The 21,386-nt window shown below is 31.7% G+C and overlaps 3 protein-coding genes across 6 annotated transcripts; 1 reads left to right on the forward strand and 2 right to left on the reverse strand.

Annotated features, from left to right (window-relative positions):
- Positions 1-1,011: 1,011 nt before the first annotated feature.
- LOC130447806 (casein kinase II subunit alpha-like) lies at positions 1,012-5,281 on the reverse strand. The gene is made up of 3 exons (XM_056784829.1): positions 5,274-5,281; positions 4,216-4,973; positions 1,012-1,319 (listed from the first exon to the last, which is right to left on the reverse strand). The coding sequence occupies exons 1-3, from the start codon at positions 5,279-5,281 to the stop codon at positions 1,012-1,014; spliced, it is 1,074 nt and encodes a 357-aa protein (XP_056640807.1).
- A 725-nt stretch (positions 5,282-6,006) lies between these two features.
- LOC130448176 (serrate RNA effector molecule homolog) lies at positions 6,007-12,943 on the forward strand. 2 transcript variants are annotated; one of them, XM_056785422.1, is made up of 11 exons: positions 6,060-6,146; positions 6,237-6,506; positions 6,564-6,746; positions 9,452-9,518; positions 9,580-9,745; positions 9,808-10,525; positions 11,371-11,692; positions 11,748-12,044; positions 12,101-12,486; positions 12,542-12,646; positions 12,707-12,943. In XM_056785422.1, exons 3-11 carry the CDS (start codon positions 6,604-6,606, stop codon positions 12,783-12,785), a joined length of 2,283 nt encoding a protein of 760 aa, XP_056641400.1. In that variant the 5' UTR covers positions 6,060-6,146; positions 6,237-6,506; positions 6,564-6,603; the 3' UTR covers positions 12,786-12,943. The 2 variants fall into 2 exon arrangements, with proteins under 2 accessions (XP_056641399.1, XP_056641400.1); XM_056785421.1 differs by having other exon boundaries at positions 6,007-6,506.
- A 403-nt stretch (positions 12,944-13,346) lies between these two features.
- On the reverse strand, positions 13,347-21,366 carry LOC130448177 (lymphoid-specific helicase-like). 3 transcript variants are annotated; one of them, XM_056785425.1, is made up of 11 exons: positions 21,011-21,129; positions 20,239-20,801; positions 20,065-20,165; positions 19,888-19,973; positions 19,427-19,830; positions 18,768-18,927; positions 18,476-18,700; positions 17,471-17,812; positions 15,497-15,733; positions 15,278-15,437; positions 13,347-14,132 (listed from the first exon to the last, which is right to left on the reverse strand). In XM_056785425.1, exons 2-11 carry the CDS (start codon positions 20,793-20,795, stop codon positions 13,957-13,959), a joined length of 2,448 nt encoding a protein of 815 aa, XP_056641403.1. In that variant the 5' UTR covers positions 20,796-20,801; positions 21,011-21,129; the 3' UTR covers positions 13,347-13,956. The 3 variants fall into 3 exon arrangements, with proteins under 3 accessions (XP_056641403.1, XP_056641402.1, XP_056641401.1); XM_056785424.1 differs by having other exon boundaries at positions 20,239-20,817; positions 21,011-21,094; XM_056785423.1 differs by having other exon boundaries at positions 20,239-21,366.
- Between the last annotated feature and the right edge of the window lie 20 nt (positions 21,367-21,386).

Raw genomic sequence — 21,386 nt, forward strand, 5'->3', positions numbered from 1 at the left:
TAATAGCAAAAAAAAACGACAGCTGTCAATAATTGTTGATTAATTATTGTAATTAGTTTTGTTTTCGACATTGTGAGGTTCTAATAAGGCATCCAAAAGAACGTAAGTCGTTGCTTAAAACAAACCTGTACGGTGAGCGTGTACATCATCAACACAACGTTGCCAGACTTAAAAAATAGTGTGTAAATTGGGGAAATGTCGATAAATAGCAAAAAAAAACGACAGCTGTCAAGAATTGTTGATTAATTATTGTAATTAGTTTTGTTTTCGACATTGTGAGGTTCTAATGAGGCATCCAAAAGAACGTACGTCGTTGCTTAAAACAAACCTGTACGGTGAGCGAGTACATCATCAACACAACGTTGCCAGACTTAAAAAACAGTATGTAAATTAAGGAAATTCTGAACAATGTATGTGGAAATAGCAAAAAAAACGTCAGTTGTCAAAAATTGTTAATCAATTCTTGTAATAATCTAATTTTAATTTTGTGAGATTGTTATAAGGTGTCCAAAAGAACGTACGTCGTACGGCTTAATAAAGTCTGTACGGTAAATGAGTACATCATCAACACAACGTTGCCAGACTTAAAAAATAGTGTGTAAATTGGGGAAATGTCGATAAATAGCAAAAAAAAACGACAGCTGTCAATAATTGTTGATTAATTATTGTAATTAGTTTTGTTTTCGACATTGTGAGGTTTTAATGAGGCATCCAAAAGAACGTAAGTCGTTGCTTAAAACAAACCAGTACGGTGAGCGTGTACATCATCAACACAACGTTGCCAGACTTAAAAAATAGTGTGTAAATTGGGGATTCGTTTAATGACATGACACGCTTCTTGTACGGGGTAGGTACTTCGAATAGGATCACGAAAAAAAAATAACTGATTATAATTTTTTTTGTGGAACCTTTATTTCAATATAAATTTATTTGAAACGATCAAAAATCGAACAAAAATTGCACACTATTACAGACGTAATCGATCCCGTGCTAGTCAAAAACCAACAACTGTCACTGATTCTCTTCCACCATGGAATGTTCTCCGAGAATCGGCACCGCGATTGGTCTGGTTTGAATTTTCCGTCTTATTGGCGCGAAATATTTATGATTCAAAGCCTCGCGAGCTGTTATCCTTTCGGCGTGATCGATTTTTAACAGACATTCTAAAAGATTCAACGATTGATCGTTTATCAAATATTCGTTTTCCGTATTCACGAACCTCTGCCAGGATTTTCTCGAGTGCAATCCTAACAGACAATACAATTTTTTTTCAATCGTTATATTGTACTTGTTGAGATAATCGTGCAGTTCGTTTGTACCTGAAAAAAAAAAATTACCTACACATTCGACATCCACCGTATTCTCCAAATTCACCAACGAGTGATATTTTTCAGTTTTAAATTCAAATAATCGGATAGCAAATGAAACGTTAAGTAGAATCACTGCCCGATCCATCTAAAACGTCTGATTTAGCACTACGAGATTTTTTTTTCAGTTTTTTAATGTATTTTAACCTCAAATTCCACACCTGTAAGCATCTCCACGTTGCAGGAGCAACTTGAAATACTCGAGTGTAAATTTCACGTAAAAAACATCCACCGAAACCACCAGATTTAGCACCAAATGAAAATATTTTTTAGTCGTTGAACGAATCTGCGTAAATATAAAAATTTTGCAAGAAATAGTGGGAGAATCACTGCCCGATCCACCTAATACGTCTGATTTAGCACTACGAGATTTTTTTTCAGTTTTTTAATGTATTTTAACCTCCAATTCCACACCTGTAAGCATCTCAACGCTGCAGTAACAACTTGAAATACTCGAGTGTAAATTTCACGTAAAAAACATCCACCGAAACCACCAGATTTAGCACCAAATGAAAATATTTTTTAGTCGTTGAACGAATCTGCGTAAATATAAAAATTTTGCAAGAAATAGTGGGAGAATCACTGCCCGATCCACCTAATACGTCTGATTTAGCACTACGAGATTTTTTTTCAGTTTTTTAATGTATTTTAACCTCCAATTCCACACCTGTAAGCATCTCAACGCTGCAGTAACAACTTGAAATACTCGAGTGTAAATTTCACGTAAAAAACATCCACCGAAACCACCAGATTTAGCACCAAATGAAAATATTTTTTAGTCGTTGAACGAATCTGCGTAAATATAAAAATTCTACAAGAAATAGTGGGAGAATCACTGCCCGATCCACCTAAAACGTCTGATTTAGCACTATGAGATTTTTTTTCAGTTTTTTAATGTATTTTAACCTCCAATTCCACACCTGTAAGCATCTCCACGTTGCAGGAGCAGCTTGAAATACTCGAGTGTAAATTTCACGTAAACAACATCCACTGAAACCACCAGATTTAGCACCAAATGAAAATATTTTTTAGTCGTTGAACGAATCTGCGTAAATATAAAAATTCTACAAGAAATAGTGGGAGAATCACTGCCCGATCCACCTAATACGTCTGATTTAGCACTACGAGATTTTTTTTCAGTTTTTTAATGTATTTTAACCTCCAATTCCACACCTGTAAGCATCTCCACGTTGCAGGAGCAACTTGAAATACTCGAGTGTAAATTTCACGTAAAAAACATCCACCGAAACCACCAGATTTAGCACCAAATGAAAATATTTTTTAGTCGTTGAACGAATCTGCGTAAATATAAAAATTCTACAAGAAATAGTGGGAGAATCACTACCCGATCCACCTAAAACGTCTGATTTAGCACTATGAGATTTTTTTTCAGTTTTTTAATGTATTTTAACCTCCAATTCCACACCTGTAAGCATCTCCACGTTGCAGGAGCAGCTTGAAATACTCGAGTGTAAATTTCACGTAAAAAACATCCACCGAAACCACCAGATTTAGCACCAAATGAAAATATTTTTTAGTCGTTGAACGAATCTGCGTAAATATAAAAATTCTACAAGAAATAGTGGGAGAATCACTGCCCGATCCACCTAAAACGTCTGATTTAGCACTATGAGATTTTTTTTCAGTTTTTTAATGTATTTTAACCTCCAATTCCACACCTGTAAGCATCTCCACGTTGCAGGAGCAGCTTGAAATACTCGAGTGTAAATTTCACGTAAACAACATCCACTGAAACCACCAGATTTAGCACCAAATGAAAATATTTTTTAGTCGTTGAACGAATCTGCGTAAATATAAAAATTCTACAAGAAATAGTGGGAGAATCACTACCCGATCCACCTAAAACGTCTGATTTAGCACTATGAGATTTTTTTTCAGTTTTTTAATGTATTTTAACCTCCAATTCCACACCTGTAAGCATCTCCACGTTGCAGGAGCAGCTTGAAATACTCGAGTGTAAATTTCACGTAAAAACATCCACCGAAACCACCAGATTTAGCACCAAATGAAAATATTTTTTAGTCGTTGAACAAAACTGCGTAAATACAAAAATTTTGCAAGAAATAGTGGGAGAATCACTGCCCGATCCACCTAATACGTCTGATTTAGCACTACGAGATTTTTTTTCAGTTTTTTAATGTATTTTAACCTCCAATTCCACACCTGTAAGCATCTCCACGTTGCAGGAGCAGCTTGAAATACTCGAGTGTAAATTTCACGTAAAAAACATCCACCGAAATCACCAGATTTAGCACCAAATGAAAATATTTTTTAGTCGTTGAACGAATCCTCGTAAATACAAAAAATAATCGAAGAATCACTGCCTGGTCCACCTTATACGCCTGATTTATCACTGTGTATTCTTCTTTCCACTTTTTTCTCATTTAAAAACCCCGCATCTTATATATGAAAACAAATTTCAAAATTCCTCTTCAATTCAGTCGCTATTCGTATCACCAAACTAACCTAGCATCCATCAAATTCACCAGATTTAACGCCTAGTGAAAAATTCAGATTGCGGTACAGTCAAGCGTGTGCCGGCCTTTAGAAGATCATCATACCGACAAAAACAAATCGAAAATAGAATAATCAACTTGTTTTTCGTTAAATATGTCCTTGGAATTTAATGATTTTTCATTTTATGATAAAAAAATAACGCTTTGTACGAAATTGAGCGATTTAGTATCAATATACAATCTAGCCTAGTTTCCAACATAACAACCACCCCTCGTATATCAATCACACTATATTTAACCGAATAATAATTTGAATCGCGTTTTCGTTTACTACAAAATCGATTTTTTATAATCATTCGATTCAACATTACCTAAAACTTTGACGATCCTCACTAATTGATCGTAATTATCCAACCCGTGAAAAAATGGTTCTTTTCTGAAAATCATCGAAGCGAACATACACCCCAACGACCACATGTCCAAAGAATAATCGTAATATCCATAATCTACTAGCAGTTCAGGTCCTTTGAAATATCTCGAAGCAACTCTAACGTTATACTCCTGTCCTGGATGGTAAAATTCCGCCAAACCCCAATCGATTATTCTGATTTTATTATTCGATTGATCGATTACTATATTATGCGGTTTGACGTCTCTATGCATGATCCCTTTACTGTGACAAAAATCTAAAGCTTTCAATATTTCGTATAGATAATATCTCGTATCGGATTCGGTTAATTTTAAATAGACGTTTTTAAAATCTTCGTTCTGGACGAGTTGTTCGAATATTAACGCGGTTACGTCCGTGTCAGGTACACTCACTACCGATAAAAGCTTAATAATGTTGGTACCGCCTCTTAGACATTCTAGGATCTTGATTTCCCGCTTTATTTTTCGTTTTCTTACTGGTTTCAACATCTTTATAACGACGTTTTCGTTTTTAACTTGATGTAGACCTTCGAATACCACGCTGTATTTGCCGTGACCAATCTTCCTTATTAAACTGTAATTGTTAACATCTTCGTATTGAGGATTGAAATTGTCGTATTCGTAAAACGAACTCGGTTTCTTCGATAACACGTCTGCGTATACTTTTGATATTGTCTTTACTTGTTCACTTTTCGATTCCCTGTAAAATTAAAATATGAATTCTTAATGAAAATAAACGCAAACCAATATTAACACTTATTACATTTTTTAGAAAAGCTTCTTATGATTATATTAGCTTTTACAAAAGGCTTTATTTTCAATGTATCTTTGTAGTTTTTAAACTTAATTTTTGACCACTACACAGGTTCATAGAATGACGAAAATTTGGAAATGTCGATGTTGTCAAATGACATTTTCGATTTTTCTAATACTTTATTAATAAAAGATCGATGCACAAATTTCTCGATTTAACTTGAAAATTATTATAAAAAAAACTTACTTGATCATTTTTCTGTGATTACTACTTATTCAATATATGTATTAAAAATTCTAAATATTCGTTGTTTATAAGTAAATTATTCTTTGACGTTTTGTAATTGTAAAGTCTAATACATCAAAATAACTTTCCCCTAATAACAACCTATAAAATATATCAAAATATATTCCGAGAAATATAATATTAATCAAAATAATAATGAAAATATTAAACTAATATTAGAATTATATATATATATATATATATATATATATATATATATATATATATATATATATATATATATATATATATATTAGTAGGGTTGGGTGCGTTCGACAATGTACCTAATAGAAATAAGAAGTACACTTTGCTTCATCGAATTTCATTTTTAAAAAATATTTTATTCCATTCATTAGATACATTATTAACTTTTAGACATCATCTTAATATATTATGAAGAGACTATAGGTTTGATCTAACCTGCTAATCTGGATCGTTCTTGGAACGGTAATTATTGCAGGGATCGAATCTCAATCCAGAGAATCAGCTGTGGCTAGCTAAAATAAAATTATTTCCTGCATAATTTGAATAGACGCAATCATTTGGTGCCCTCTAATTGAAAAAATAATGGAGAAAAAATATATTACACGATCGTCACCGTAACAAGAACTGTTTTTTAGGGGTTGGAATTAAGCGTATATTGACTTTCGATTCACATTTTAGAACGCATTTTAAGCAAAAGTGACGCGAAGCTAATGTCAAAATTGTCAATTGTCGTTTAAATAGTTTGAAGAGAAAGTAGTTAGAATTGACAACGCTATACTTATCGATATATTTATCAACTTTCACGATATACATAAAAAATATCATTATATTTAATTTCTAACTTCAATCGTGAGTATTGATTTTTGAAAAGTTGCAAATCAAATAAAAGTTACAGATTTAATAACTGATTATGGCTGATAGTGATGATGAATATGATAGAAAACGACGAGATAAGTTCCGTGGAGAAAGAGCAGAAGCTAGCTATAGGGGAACAGAACGTGTATCAAGACCGAGGGACGATTGGGCCGAAAGAGATTCTTGGCCTCGTCCCAGACCAAGAGAGTACAGAAGCAGTGTTCGCGATAGGGGATATTCTCCAAGCTTAGAACCAGCACCGAAGCGAATTCGTCACGATTATTACGCTGGTGGTGCCGAAAACTATTATAATCACTATGTTGGAGGAGGTACATATCATCCACCAGTTCACAGGTATGTACTTATTTAATAACTTTAAGGATTATTTTTTTAAATATATTTTTGTTTTAGGGAACCAGTAGGTAGTCATATAGAGGGTCAACAACCACCGATGATGTCGTTTAAAGCGTTTCTAGCCACGCAAGATGATAACATATCTGATAGTGAAGCTATAGAGAAATATAATGATTATAAACTGGAGTTTCAACGGCAACAGCTTAACGAATTTTTTGTAGCTCATAAAGATGACGAATGGTAAGTATTTTCTTTTTATTTTTTCTATAAAGATTTTCTTTTTTTAATTTCTCGATAGGAACGTTCATGTGACATACAATAATATTTTTAAAGTTTCAGTTTAATAATAAAATTATCTAGGTTTTTGATAAACTGAAAATAATTTCGAATTCTACTTTAAAAATATTATAGTTTGTTAAAGATGAATCAAAATGGTTGAAAATAGATTTCTTGTGATATTCACATAATTGTGCATGTTATTTTGATGGTTTGTATTTTTGGAAAACAGAAAATTGTCCCCCAAACTGATAATTGATAGATTTTTAAACCCCGACTTGGACTTTCCTTTGCAACGAGGACCAAAATTTATTTTCAATTGTCAACCTATTGGATTGTGTCTACATTGTTTTATAATTGAATAGTGACCATCAAAGTCCATGAGAACGTAACTTTGCATTTTAGAATTTCCATTTTTTTTTTTTCACTTTCTACAATTTGACAAATGGATAAATTGGAAGATTATTGAGTTTTGGAATGATCCAAAGCCCTGTATTGTTCTTTTCTTTCAGTTTTAAATAGAGAGGCCATGGGACTATAGTTAAATCTGATTTAAAGTTGAATAGGACTGTCCTGAATTGAAATATTAATTATGTACTTGAACAGTTTCATTTTTTCACTTTCTACTCTATTACCAAACAAAAAATATACCAAAAACAGATAAATCGGTAGATTATTGGGTTCCAATGTGATCCGTAGACCTGCTCTGACTTAGAAATGGCAGGTAACCATACAGAGTCTAAAGAACCTTAGTCAAATGTTGTACTGTCCTGAGTTGAAATATTATTTCTAAACTTGAGCAGTTTAATTCTACAACAGTTAAATGACAAATTTTCAAGTATTTTACATTTATGTATGTAACTTACGGTTTGATCAGATTTGCTTGAATTGTAGTTATGGCTTGATGCTTCACAATCTTTGCTGATAGTTTTTCAATTCCCCTGGTTTTGAAAAAGGTTTAAATGCCATATATAAATAAATTTTTCATTGACTTTGCGCTTTATACTTGAAATAAAAACAAATATGGGCCTTCTAGGGAAATTAAAAGATTTTTCTGAGGCTTGATATGATAAATGTTCACCTCGAGATTTATTGATCCTAGATTTGATTCAGGATTAATAGCATCTTTGGATCTTGTAATTTTGATAGTATTTCTATTTTTGTTGTGTTGTTAGTGTTATTCATATCTACAGATTAAGTTTTGGATATTACCAACTCCATCTGATTTTTTTTTGGTCTGTCATGACAGAAAATATCATTTTTGTATATAATTATCTTATTATCTAATAATTAAAATGTTTTTTTTTCGAATTATTCCAATTAGGAATCTGAATGATTTTATGTAAACAAACCGAATTCAGAATAATATGCATAAATGTTATAAAAATTGTTAATTCATGGTATAGTTTACAAGATTTGATTGAAGCAGGTTAAAAAATGGGATACATAAATAAAATATTTTGGATTAATTTGAAAATCCCATAGAATATCAACTGTCCTTGATTGTACGATAACTATAAAAGTTTTTTCTCTACAGCAAGACGAGATGACTCTCCTCAATAAAATATTATAAACACCATTGAGAAAATCACGGAGGATCTTTCGCGTTTTTTAAATCGTTAATTATAAAAAGTATAAAAGTTATAAACAAATTTACAACAATGAAAAATGGGTGATTTTTCTTTGTATCGTTAAATGTGAACTTATGCGCGCAATGCATAAGTTTTCGCGTACTTGTTAGGGTATTTTCAAAAATAGAACGACACAGGTGAGATTCACGTTCAAAAAGAAGTTTATTATTAATTTTTTTTTTCGTACAAGTGTGGATGTCGAGCATGGCTTTATGTGGATGAGTATCGAAGTAAAGTTAATTTATTTCATGATGACTAATAAACTATGAAAAAAAGTAATCATTTTGTATTGTAGAAACAGTAAAGATTCTCTATTACTTAATTTATTCGTATATGTATATTCATTTCTTCTATTATTGCTGCAAGACAACCATTATTTTTGTCTCACCTTTTTTTAAAATTGAAAACTCTCCAAGATATTGGAAATTGAAAAATTTTGGAAAGTTTAGAAAAAACAATCACCATTTTTGTTTCACCTTGTATAAGCTCTAAATTTATTCCAATTCCCTTATTGATATATTCCAAATTTCAATGGGTCAATTCCACATCTTTTGATATACTATAAATTTTTTTGGATTAAAAACTTTCAGAGATATTTCAATTTGAAAAATTTTGAAAAGTTGTATAAAGCAGGGAATTTTATATAGAATTATATTTTCTTTATTTCCATTTATTTCTCTCTTGAACATATAAACTACAGGTTTTGTTACACTCAGGTGGTTTGATTGGTTTTTTCAAGTTGTTGTTTACAAACAAAAGAGACAAATGTATATATTATGAAATTATAAAGGGTGTTTTAAAATTTGTGCTCATCAAGTCATCAGAATTTATAATAAATCAAGTTTACTTCAAGAATGGATATTTTATATTGAATTTCAACAATTCAACGTTGTATTAACAATCAGCATGAAGTAATTATACTGTTTTTCAATTTTCCATTCTAGTATGAAAGAATCGTATGTATGTGGATTATTTTTCTTTGTCATTCGATTTTTTTTATTAACTAATTACAATTCTTTTATTTTTGCGGCTAATTAGGTTTCGACTGAAATACCACCCCGAAGAATCAGTTAAACGAAAGGAAGAGCAAAGGGCCGCATTGAAGGTTAAATATAAAAAAAATTAATTCAATTAACAGTGATTTACAATAAATATTTCATTTACAGAGGAGAGTTGACGTCTTTATAGATCTTTTGAACGCCGGAAAAATCGATTGTGTTAAAGTAGATTGTGCCGAAACCAACAAATTATTAAAACTCCTTGATACTGTGGTTATCAAATTGGAAGGAGGATCCGACGAAGATCTAGCTGCTCTAGAGCAAGAATACGAAGGTAAATCTTTTAATAAACTTGATCGAATATCTGTATCGTTCGTTATTCGTGTATTTTTTTAGAAATGGAACAGAAATATAGAGAACAAAAAGCGAAAGAAGTCGAAGCGGAACGAGCAAAAGAAAACAAAGAAGTAGAGATTAAAAAAGAACCCGAAGATAAACCCAAATCATCCGAAGAGAAATCGAACGGAGAAGTTGTAAGCGGATCAGAAAAGGAACCAGAAAATAATAAAGAAAACGACGAAAATAAAGAGGAAGAAAAAGAAACCGAAGTGGAACAAACGAATGAGATACCAAAAGAACAAGAAGCGAAAGAAGAAGGGGAAGAGGGCGAAGAAGAAAAAAATAAACAAATCGAAGATGGCGAAGAGAAACCTGTTGAATCAGAAGATATTCCACCGACGAGCGGCGAACTTGAGAAAACCGATAAAAATGAAGAATCGGAAAAGATGGAAACCGACGAATCCAAACGCGAGGAGACCGAAAAACAACACGCCGCTAAAAACAAAGAAAAGAAGCGTAAAAGATCGTTTTCGGGTAGTAGCAGCGGCTCTTCGAGCAGTAGCAGCGATAGCGAAGAAGATCCGAAAGAAAAAGAGGATAAACAAGAGGAAAAAACTGAAGAGGCGCAAGATAACGATAAAGAAATACATACAATAGACGAAGAAGAAGAACCTAAAGCCGAAAAACCGAAATCCCTGCATAAAACGACTTCGATCTTTTTAAGAAATTTGGTACCAACTATTACGAAACAGGAAATTGAAACTATGTGCTCTAGGTAAGTCGGCATTCATAAAAAGTTCGCCAAATATTTCAATTTATTTATTTATATTTTTCTAAAGAGTGGAAGCTCAATCTCACATCTTTCAATTTACTTTATAATCATCATTTTTGTTTCACCTTGTATAATCTCTTAATTTATTTGAATTCACTTATTGATGTATTACAAAGTTAGATGCGTCAATTCCACATCTTTTGATATATTATACATTTTTTTGGATCAAAAACTTTCAGAAATATTGGAATTTGAAAAATTTTGAAAAGTTGTATAAACCAGGGAATTTTATATGGTGTTAAATTTTTTTATTTCCACTTATTTGTCTATTGTATAAATAAATCAATTTGTTATTCGGTTTTTGTGAAATATTCTAAATTATTAGAAAAAATAATCATTATTCTTGTTTCACCTTGTATATTCTTTAAATTTATTTCAATTCACTTATTGATGTATTCCAAAGTTAGATGCGTCAATTCCACATCTTTTGATATATTATACATTTTTTTGGATCAAAAACTTTCAGAGATATTTTAATTTGAAAAATTTTGAAAAGTTGTATAAACCAGGGAATTTTATATATTGTCATATTTTCTTTATTTTTTACATTTTTTTATCTTAATCTTTTCTATAAAATGAAAATTCTAGTTATATGCATCACACATCAAAAGAATCAAATTTATATTACAAAATAGTTTGATATACTGGGTGATAATAAAAGTTCGTCCGAAAAGTCTAAAATTGATAATTTGGTTCCATCATAACTCACGGTATAATAATGCAGGGTGAACCGAAAATATTAAACAAATAACATCAATTATCATGTATCAAATTTCTGATTCCTTCAGATACGACGGTTTTCTACGTGTCGCCTTAGCTGATCCCCAACCTGATAGAAGATGGTTGAGAAGAGGATGGGTTACCTTCAAGCGAGACGCTAACATCAAAGAAATCTGTTGGAATTTGAACAACATCAGATTAAAAGAATGCGAATTAGGAGCAATCGTCAATAGAGATCTAAGTCGAAGGATTCGTCCAGTAAACGGTATAATAGCTCACAAACAAGTTGTTAGATCCGATATAAGGATATCCGCAAGGGTAGTGCTGCATTTAGATACTAAAGCCGGTCTGTGGATTGATGACGATGAAAATAAAGAAAAACCCCAACAGGTATAACATATAAAGGTAGAAGAATAATTAGATTTTGTATGTTTTTGTTTTTTAGACTTTCGGATTGGTATCGAATAACCCGGTATTGCATAATATAACTGATTATTTAATAGAAGAAGCTAGCGCAGAAGAAGAGGAACTTTTAGGACTCGAACCAACGACGGATAATCAAGACGCAACGGCTATAGTGGAAAGGGACGAAAATTTGATCGCTGTTTTAGATAGGATCATCCTCTATTTGAGAATAGTACATTCCGTTGATTATTATAATCATTGCGATTATCCAAACGAAGACGAAATGCCGAATAGGTGCGGTATTTTACACGCTAGAGGACCTCCTCCTACTAGTAAAGTGAGTTTTCATCTAGTACCAAACGAATTGATATAATTTTTTATGTTTTTTTTTAGACCGACATGACTCAGTTCATCGGCGCGCCGATCGAAAATAAAATGGCCGCTTTCCTACCAGATAAACCTCTAGAAGAAAAAGACAAGAACGAATCGAAATTGATTAATTTGGCGTTGAAAAACGTCGACGTCGAAATCGACAAATTTGTCCAGGCGAATACTAGAGAATTAGCTAAAGATAAATGGTTGTGTCCCTTATCCGGTAAAAAATTCAAAGGTCCCGATTTCGTTAGGAAACACATATTCAACAAACACGCCGAAAAACTCGAAGAAGTCAAAAAAGAAGTGGAATTTTTCAACAATTACCTCAGGGATTCGAAACGACCCATGTTGGCGGACGTACCGCAAACCAAACAACGCGAAGAACCACCCGGTTATACTCATCCGTAAGTACCTAACCCCAATTACTTTACCCCCTGTTACCCCAATTAATTTTTCTAGTTTCACTAGTGGTGGATACGGCGCTCTCGGAGGATACTCCAGACCGACACCATTTTATAACCAAGGATTCGTTCCGAGGACCAGAGGATATCAACCCCGCGGAAGGTAATTACATATTTTTTTCTTTCTTAAAAAATTGATTTTTAATGGTAATTTTCGATTTAGGGGTGGACCTACGGATTTCAGACCGGTGATTCACTATAGGGACTTGGACGCGCCGCGCGAACCCGAAGAATTCATATAAATTTGACGTTTTTGTGACACAAATTTCGGTTATTACAAATGCATAAAAAAATATATTAATCACCGAAAAACAAACCAAAATTTAAGCGTTTACTTATTGTTTGAAAAGTTTTTATATTTGTGTGCTTTTCTAAATGATTAAAGCAGTAGATAGTGTTTGTATGGCTTTTATTTCACGTACATATCTAAAATAATTTTGAAAATTGACCAATTTTTATAAAAACACATACCTATATGAGAATATTTTTTAAAATTCCCGCTAAAAAAACTCGTGAAGATTATCTGAATCACAGAACTAGAAATAAATGACGCGTTCCGTCGAAATTGACCGAGTAACTATAAATTAAAGCTTAAAAATGACGTTATTTGATAACTACTATAAACAATACGGGAAGAATAAAGAAAATAGACTAAAAATCACATCTAAATAAGAATAATTCTCAAAATTCCCGCTAAAATTTACAGAGACAATAACTTACGTTACAGAACTATAATCCAATCTCGCGTTTCCGTTAAAGTTGATTATTCCCGTTAAAACCGACTAAATAAAGAAACAAGAACATAAAAAGAACAATGTTTTATTAAGTTAAATAGAAATTAGTATAAAAATAATATTTCATAACCGACGTACTTAACAGATCGGTGTGCATCTGCACTTAACAACTATGAATAGAGGTTAGGTAACTATTACATATTTTTCTGCAGCTACGCCTTCTAAGACGTCAACCATCATCTGTTATTTGGTTTGTGACAGATAAACAATCAATGATTGACGTATGACACAAAACAAATGACAGATAAGATTGCATTTTATCGAATACAATTAGATTTGAGCGTTCAAACACGTTACGTCGCTTTTAATGAAATACAAAATACACACATTACAAAATTTAATAATTCGTGTAACATTATCAAAAAAAATACTTAAAACGAATAAATATATAAAAAAACAAATCACGAGATTATAGATAAAACGTGGGAATGTAAAAAATAATTTCAAACTACAGGGTGATCTTGTAAATATTCACAAAGTGTAGGTGAAATAATTGTAAAGTGTTTGAATTTATATAATCACCCTGTATTTGCTTTAAAGGGTAACTTGATAAATATAATGGCGATAAATATTGGGGTAGTTTTAAAAATAAAATGAATCAATAAAATTACAATCATTATCACATTTCTTTCTTGTTCATCATTGCCCATAATTCGGACCTATCCAACAATCGGTCTAATTCCTTCTCGGGTATGGTCAGATCGTCGAAATTCGTCGTTTGTTCCTTCAACAATTTTTGCAAAGCTTTCAATTCGTCTTTGATTTTGTTCGTTTCTCCAGATTTTCTAAATTTACCTAAAACGAATAGACCAAAAGTTGCAAAAGAAAATATTTTCATTTGACACAATATTAAAGGAAACGTTTTTCTATGCATTTAATCACAAAAACGTAACTCAAAGTAGACAAAAAATAATATAAAAAGAAGACGAAATAGAAAATACAAAGAAAAATCTACCTAAGAGTAGATCAAAAGAAGCATACGAAGAAGAAGAAGAAATAAGAAATATTTGAATTTCTCATGTGGAAACGTCAGGAAAATGTGATTTTATGCACCTTATCATAAAAATAGTTGCAGAATCGTCAATAATGTCCAATTTTTTCAGTTGATTCTCAATGGATTACAAATTTTTCGTTTTGCTTATACTAATCTATTGAGATAGAAAAACGGTAGAAAATCATCTATCTCGGAGTAAACTAAAAGTGGCAAAAAAAAGGAGATGGACATCAATAGATATCAATTGTTATCGGTTGATTTCCATTGAAGTCAACATCAATTTATATCAAATGACAGATCAAACATTATCAATTGACAATATACAATATTTGATGTCAAAAGATAACATTAATTGACCATCAACTTCAATCGACATCAAACGACAGATCAAACAACTCCAACTGACATTGACAATCAAATGACAGATCAAACAACTCCAACTGAGATTGACAATCAAATGACAATAATTGATGTCAAAAAACATTAAAAGACAACATCAACTTAAATGGACATCTAAATAGTCATCAATCGACTTTAACAGAAATCAATTTTTGTCAGTTGACGGACATTAAAGTCTATGGTTGTCGATTGATGATGTCCAATCGATGTTGATTGATATCTATTGTTATCGGTTGATTTCTACTGAAATCAATCGATTGACTTTGATTTACATCAAATAACAGATCAATCAACATAACTGTCATCAATTGACAATCGACAAGAATAGATAACAATTGACATGATAAGACATAAAATCTATCTCAAGGTAGATCAAAAAGAAGAAGAAACAGGGAGTATTTAAACGAAATTGTAAACGAATATTTTTTGAGGAATCTAAGCACAAAAATAGTAATATTATCTTCGATGATGTCACAAAACAACTGATCCAAAATTTTCCATTCTTCCAAATCGATATAATAAAAAAAAAGAGATAAAATTAACCCACCATCCTGTATAATAATCTTTTCCAACAACCTCTTCTGATACCCCCTATTGATAATCAAATCGTCGATGGTATTTTTAGCTACCAAGGTATACACCATAACAGGTTTCGTTTGACCTATCCTATGACAACGGTCTTGAGCTTGTATATCCATTTGGGGATTCTAAAACAAAATATGTTCCATGTTTTATTCGAGACGCGCCGTAAATAATCTAATCTTACCCAATCTCTATCGAAAAATATAACTGTATCTGCTGCTGTCAAATTAAGACCCAGACCTCCGGATCTGGTAGATAACAAAAAAACGAACATATCCGGATCTTTACTAAACTTTTCGATGTTGTGTTTTCTATTGATCAAATTCATTCCACCGTCCAAACGACAATATTTATATTCTCTCATTATTAACGCCTCCTCGATCAAATCCAGCGACATCACCAAAGTGCTAAATATCAATACCTGCAAAATAATATCAATTATACGTTTTAAGAATGTTCGGTCGTCGCATTCTAGAGCATTTTCGGGAAAATTGATAGTCTCGTGGTGCTAAATCTGGCGAGAAAGGTGGATACGGACAGACAGGAAAACTTTTAGTACCCCACTAAGTCTCTTCTTTCACTATTTGCATATTTTCATCGATTTTTGAGGTTAAAAAACTTTCTAGTCTTTAACTGACTCAAGTTACTTATAAATAGTCTTTAAAGTAAGTAAATTATCACCACAAATAGATTTCAATTTTTAGTGGGCACTTTTTCATCGCACCTCGTACATTTTTACGTCGATTTATAACTGCGGGTGAAACAGACAGAAATTTTTATTGAACAAAGAAGAGATATCACACAAAAACGTCGGTATTGCAAAAAAATCGGAAACTTTTTCTCGGAATAGAAATTTTATGAAAAAATTCCTTGTTTACTTAGGTTAGATGAGAAATTTTCCATACATACATACTTTAGCAAGAGTAACACTTGTAAACACCTTTCAAAGTTATTTAATTATCACCATAGAAAGATTTTCAACATCTTTTGAGCTTTTTGGCGCTTATTTTTTAATTTCAAACGAACTTTTTCATTACCCCTCGTACAAAAACATTTTAGAAAAAATGTTTACGGCGATTTATAGCTGTGGGTGAGACTTTATTTCGCCACTACATTCCTGATACGAAAAGGCGAGCAAAATAGTGGGTTAGGAAGGGTGAACTTTTTCCAAAAAAAAAAAAAAAAATACAATTGTATTGATTCCAAAAACAACGATGGCGATTATTTTGCAATGGAAAACTCGATTTTCAATCAGGAGCTACGCTCCTAAACATACAATCACTAATAGCACTATGAATTTGGTTGATCATTCTCCAGATCTAACCACCAGTGATTTTTTCGTTTCCTAACCTAAAAATTTGGCCTCGAAGGTAGAGATTTTCATGAAAATGACTTACATCGACGTTTATACTGCAAAAAAATATAATTATTGTTCTGAATAGTTCATTTATCCCTGAAAACGTTGAAAAATGAAATTTTAAGCCTTTTTTATTTAGATTGGGTCAGAAATTTTTCAGATAACCCTTGTATTTTTATACGAGTCCCGAGTTTTAGGTAGTAAACTACTTACAAATAATCTTCAAATTTACTAAATTATCACCATTGAAAGATTTCTACATTTCGTTGGCTTTTTGGCACTTTTTTTTCAATTTGAATTAAACTTTTTCATCCCTCCACGTACAAAAAAAATGTCGAAACATGTTTTACGTCGATTTATAAATTTATAAATCCTGAAACCAAAGGAGAAACAAAACAGTGGGTCGGAAAAGAAAAAATTGTTCCGAAAAAGAAAAAGACAATCGTGCAGGACCGAAAAGACTGTTTTGAAAACTAATTTTCAATTAAAAACGTGTTTGTCGATCGAAACAACGCGGCTAAACATTCAATAACGAATTGGACCATAAATTTGGTCGATTAATCTCCAGATCTGACCCACGGTGATGTTTTTCTGTTTCCTAACCTAAAAATTCACTTCACAGACCAGATTTTCATCATTTAACCGTAAATAATGTAAAAAAAAATGGAAACTATCACCTCAAACGGTTTGAAAAAATGAAAAATTATCGTTAAAAAAATAAAAAAATTAAATTTCAGGAACTAAACAGGAATTTTTAAATTTATAGATACAGGGGGTTTACAGAAAGTTGAAGTATCTTACTTTATGACCGTCTTTCTTCAATCTAGGTAATAATTGATCTAGGACCATCAATTTTCCGCTGCTACGGATTAAATCCTCATTAATTAACAAAGTTTTCTCATCTGCGTCAGGATCTAGTGGAAAATGTACGAGATAAGGATGATCGACGATTTTTTTAAACATCGACATCGGAGACATCATAGTTATCCTCGTAATAAACTTGATGTGTTCTTTTTTGAGATCCTGTTTGGTATTAGCCCTTTCCATTTGTAGTAATTCTTCTTCGTAATCGGAATAATCGTCCTCTACAGGCGGTTCGTAATAACTTTTGGGTTTTCTTCTTCCTCGGCGGGGTAAAGGCGCCTGAAAAGTATTCAAATAGGGTTACAATAAAAGTACTGTTTCAAATCAGATAAAATATAAGAATATCCCCAAAAACACTTTAATACCAATTGAGCCACAACGCGAAAATATCAAATTAATTGCAATATATACGAGGTGTGTTACAAAAATAAAGCAAATAATTTTTTTTTGAAACAGTTGCGTCCATTCCGATCGATATGTTGTATACCCCCGTATATAAAGACAACTTCGAACCAATTCCATTAGTTATTTGTTAAATAAGTGCTTTAGAAGCTTACTGAATATTAAAATTTGTCCATAATAACTTTGAACAAATGGGATTGGGTCAGTTGACCTAAATAAAAGATAAAAATATGGGAAAAAGGACATGATCGTTCGTTAAAATCGAAAATTGTCCTACTAGAATCCTTGCAAAATAATCTGGAAAAGAAAAAACTAAAAAAAAATGAGTCACTGGTACCTTCTTGTAAGTCCACCACCACGTTCCTCACCAGATTTGGTACCGTGCGACTTTTGATTAATAAGAGCATAGAAGATCAAATTAAAGAATCCTTTCACAAAATCCCACAACTTCTTGTTGATAAGTAATATACAGAAAATTTTTTACTGATTAACAAAATGGCTGAAATAAAAGTTGTTAGAAGACCAAAAAAAAAAACTTACATCTTCTTCGATTCTCAACAACTTGGCCATATTTTTATTGATAACATAATTATACAAATCGTGTTGTAGTTTCGTCAAAGGACAATAGATATTTAATTCCTTTTTCGGTACTACATCTCCCAAAACGTCCTTCTTCAATCTTCTCAATACGAACGGTTCCAAAACTCTGTGAAGGGTCGTTATGAAATTGGTCTTTTCCTCTTGTTCAATCAGCTTATTTTCATCCTAAATATATATATACATCCACAGTGAGTATTAATAAACAAAAAAATATCATTCGTATTATATAAACCTTCATGTCTTCCAGCATTACAAGAGAAGCGAACGTATCGACGTGATTGAATATGTGCGGCATTAAAAAATTTAATAAGGCCCAAAGTTCCGTAATATTATTATGTATAGGAGTACCAGTCAATAGAAGCCGATTTGATGAAGTCAGGGATCGCAGCATACTGAAAAAAAAATAACTTCCATAGAGACACAACCACACGATAATAAACTGTAAACAAAATGTCGTATGTATTCGCCCACTTAGGGATCACACAATAACACCAATTAGGTTTACTTTAGCTTCGATTAGGTTAGGTTGACTTAAGCTAGGTTATGTTTATGTCAGCGTTTACTTCAGCTAGGTTATGTTTATGTCAGCATTTACTTCAGCTAGGTTATGTTTATGTCAGTTTTAATAAGGTTTACTTTAGCTTCAATTAGGTTAGGTTGACTAAGCTTAAATAAGGTTATTTTATTTGGTCGATAAGTTGAGAAAAAGATTACAATTAGTATAATTTTTGATAGTATATGCCCAGATTTTTAACTGTGTTTGAATTTGGTTTGAAATGATTGTTATCAATTAATAACATTGAACCGACGTGTTTTTATGTAGAAATAAGATACTTACAATCATTACGGTAGAAATTTCTAAAAAAAAATTGTTAATAGATTCATACTTACACTGCTAATTGGCATTCATGATTTTTCACCCGATGTCCTTCATCTATAATAATATACTGCCATTCCAATGTTTTCAGAATTTTTTTTTCTGCTATAGGCGTTTGATAAGTCATTAGAACTACAGGTCTAGTCCAGAAATCTCCTACTTTATATCTCCTTTGGATTTCCGAATACATTTGGATTCTTTGAGATTCGTTTCCGTGAAAAACTACTACGGGTATTCTTGGAGCGAATCTTTGAAATTCCATTTCCCAATTAGGTATAGTGGATAGAGGAGCTATTATGAGGAAAGGACCTGGTACTTTTATCTCCATAAGGTGAGCTATCAGGGCTATAATTTGAACTGTTTTGCCGAGCCCCATTTCGTCTGCTAATATACCATTAATACCATTGTTCAGTAGATTCTAAAAAGTCAACTGGGTTATTATTTTTGAAAATATCTTTTAAATGGTATTACTTACGACCATCCATTGTACTCCCTCAATTTGGTATTCTCTCAAACTTCCTCCCTCAAACAACTTCAACTCCTGCTTTATATCATTTTTAGCTGCAGAAGGTAAAATTTTAATTATTTCAACGATTAATTTTATTTATTAAAAAAAAATAACATTTGATGATTATAAAACCAAAAAACCAACCTTTAACAACAGGTGATTGAATTTCAGCATCAACTGCTTCCTTCATATCACTTAAAGTAGGCAAAAGTTTATTTTTTTCTTGTAGAGATTTGGTTGCAGAACTAGTAGGAAACGAAAAACTTTCATTAGTAATATTTATCTGATAGAATGAGCATTGAACTATATCATCTTTACCTTTTTTTATTATCCACCAAAAGTTTTTCCTTAAAAAAGTCTGAATACTTGGAGCTTATTTTTAGTAAATAGTTCATTCCTTTCAGGGCTTGCTCTTTGCGTTTTTTCAAAGTCTCTTCTTCCGCTATCCTCTTTTCTTCCAATTTCTGTTTCTTTTGATTCTCGCGCATAATTTGATATTCCAGCTTGCGTTTCATTTTTTCTTCTGCTTGAATAACTAATTGCAGAGCACGTTCTTCTTCTTGGAGTCTCTTTTCTTCTAACCGCCTTTCGATATATTCTTTCTTCATTTTTTCCTTTTCAATTTTCTTATTTTCTTTTTCTTGTTTTCTTATCAACTTTTCTTCTTCCAAAATTCTTTTTTCTTCCAAGCGTTGTTCTCTTAATGCTTCTCTAATTTTTTCTTTCTCTATCTGTTCTTGTCGATTAGTAACTTTCTTTAGTGGTGATTTTTTTTGTACATTATTTAATTTTGCTCTTTTCCTTATACGTTCTACTGTTTCTATATCAGGAAGGTTTATTGCCATATCATTACTTTCTTCTGAATGTAGATCCATTTTTGACTAAAGTTGACAGTAACTGATTCGAATTATTGCAATTACTTTTAAATGAATGGAAATGAAATATATGTAAAACGTTATGGCGTATATGTAACTATTATGTAATTCATGAATAATAAAAATATAATATGAATTTATCAATTTAGTTACTTTATTTCTTTTTCAAATTTAAGAACACATGATTGTCTAACAATGTAATTTGTAAAACTTACTTGACTTAGATTTACGATTAAAAATATAAAAAAATAGAGATACAAATTATACAAACATTAAAATCACGACAAATATAATTTCCAAAACTAAAAAAAATGTTGATTAACCAGTTTATCAACATATATTGGCGCTAAAATTATGAACAGTTATCGATAAACGTTTCTTCTTTTTTTTTTCAAAAATTTTTTAATACTTGAACTACTATCTCTCTATATATATGTAATTCCGTTGTTTTATCAACGACAAATGAATTATTTTTTGTTCACAAATAAAGACTATTTCTATAAAGTAGACAAATTGTTACAAACTCGCTTAATAATAATTTTTTAAAAAGTTCATTTCATCAAAAGTCACTGGATTAATGATATGTTATGA

Source organism: Diorhabda sublineata, chromosome 8 (genome assembly GCF_026230105.1).
Source record: "Diorhabda sublineata isolate icDioSubl1.1 chromosome 8, icDioSubl1.1, whole genome shotgun sequence".
Classification (NCBI taxonomy): Eukaryota; Metazoa; Arthropoda; class Insecta; order Coleoptera; family Chrysomelidae; genus Diorhabda; species Diorhabda sublineata.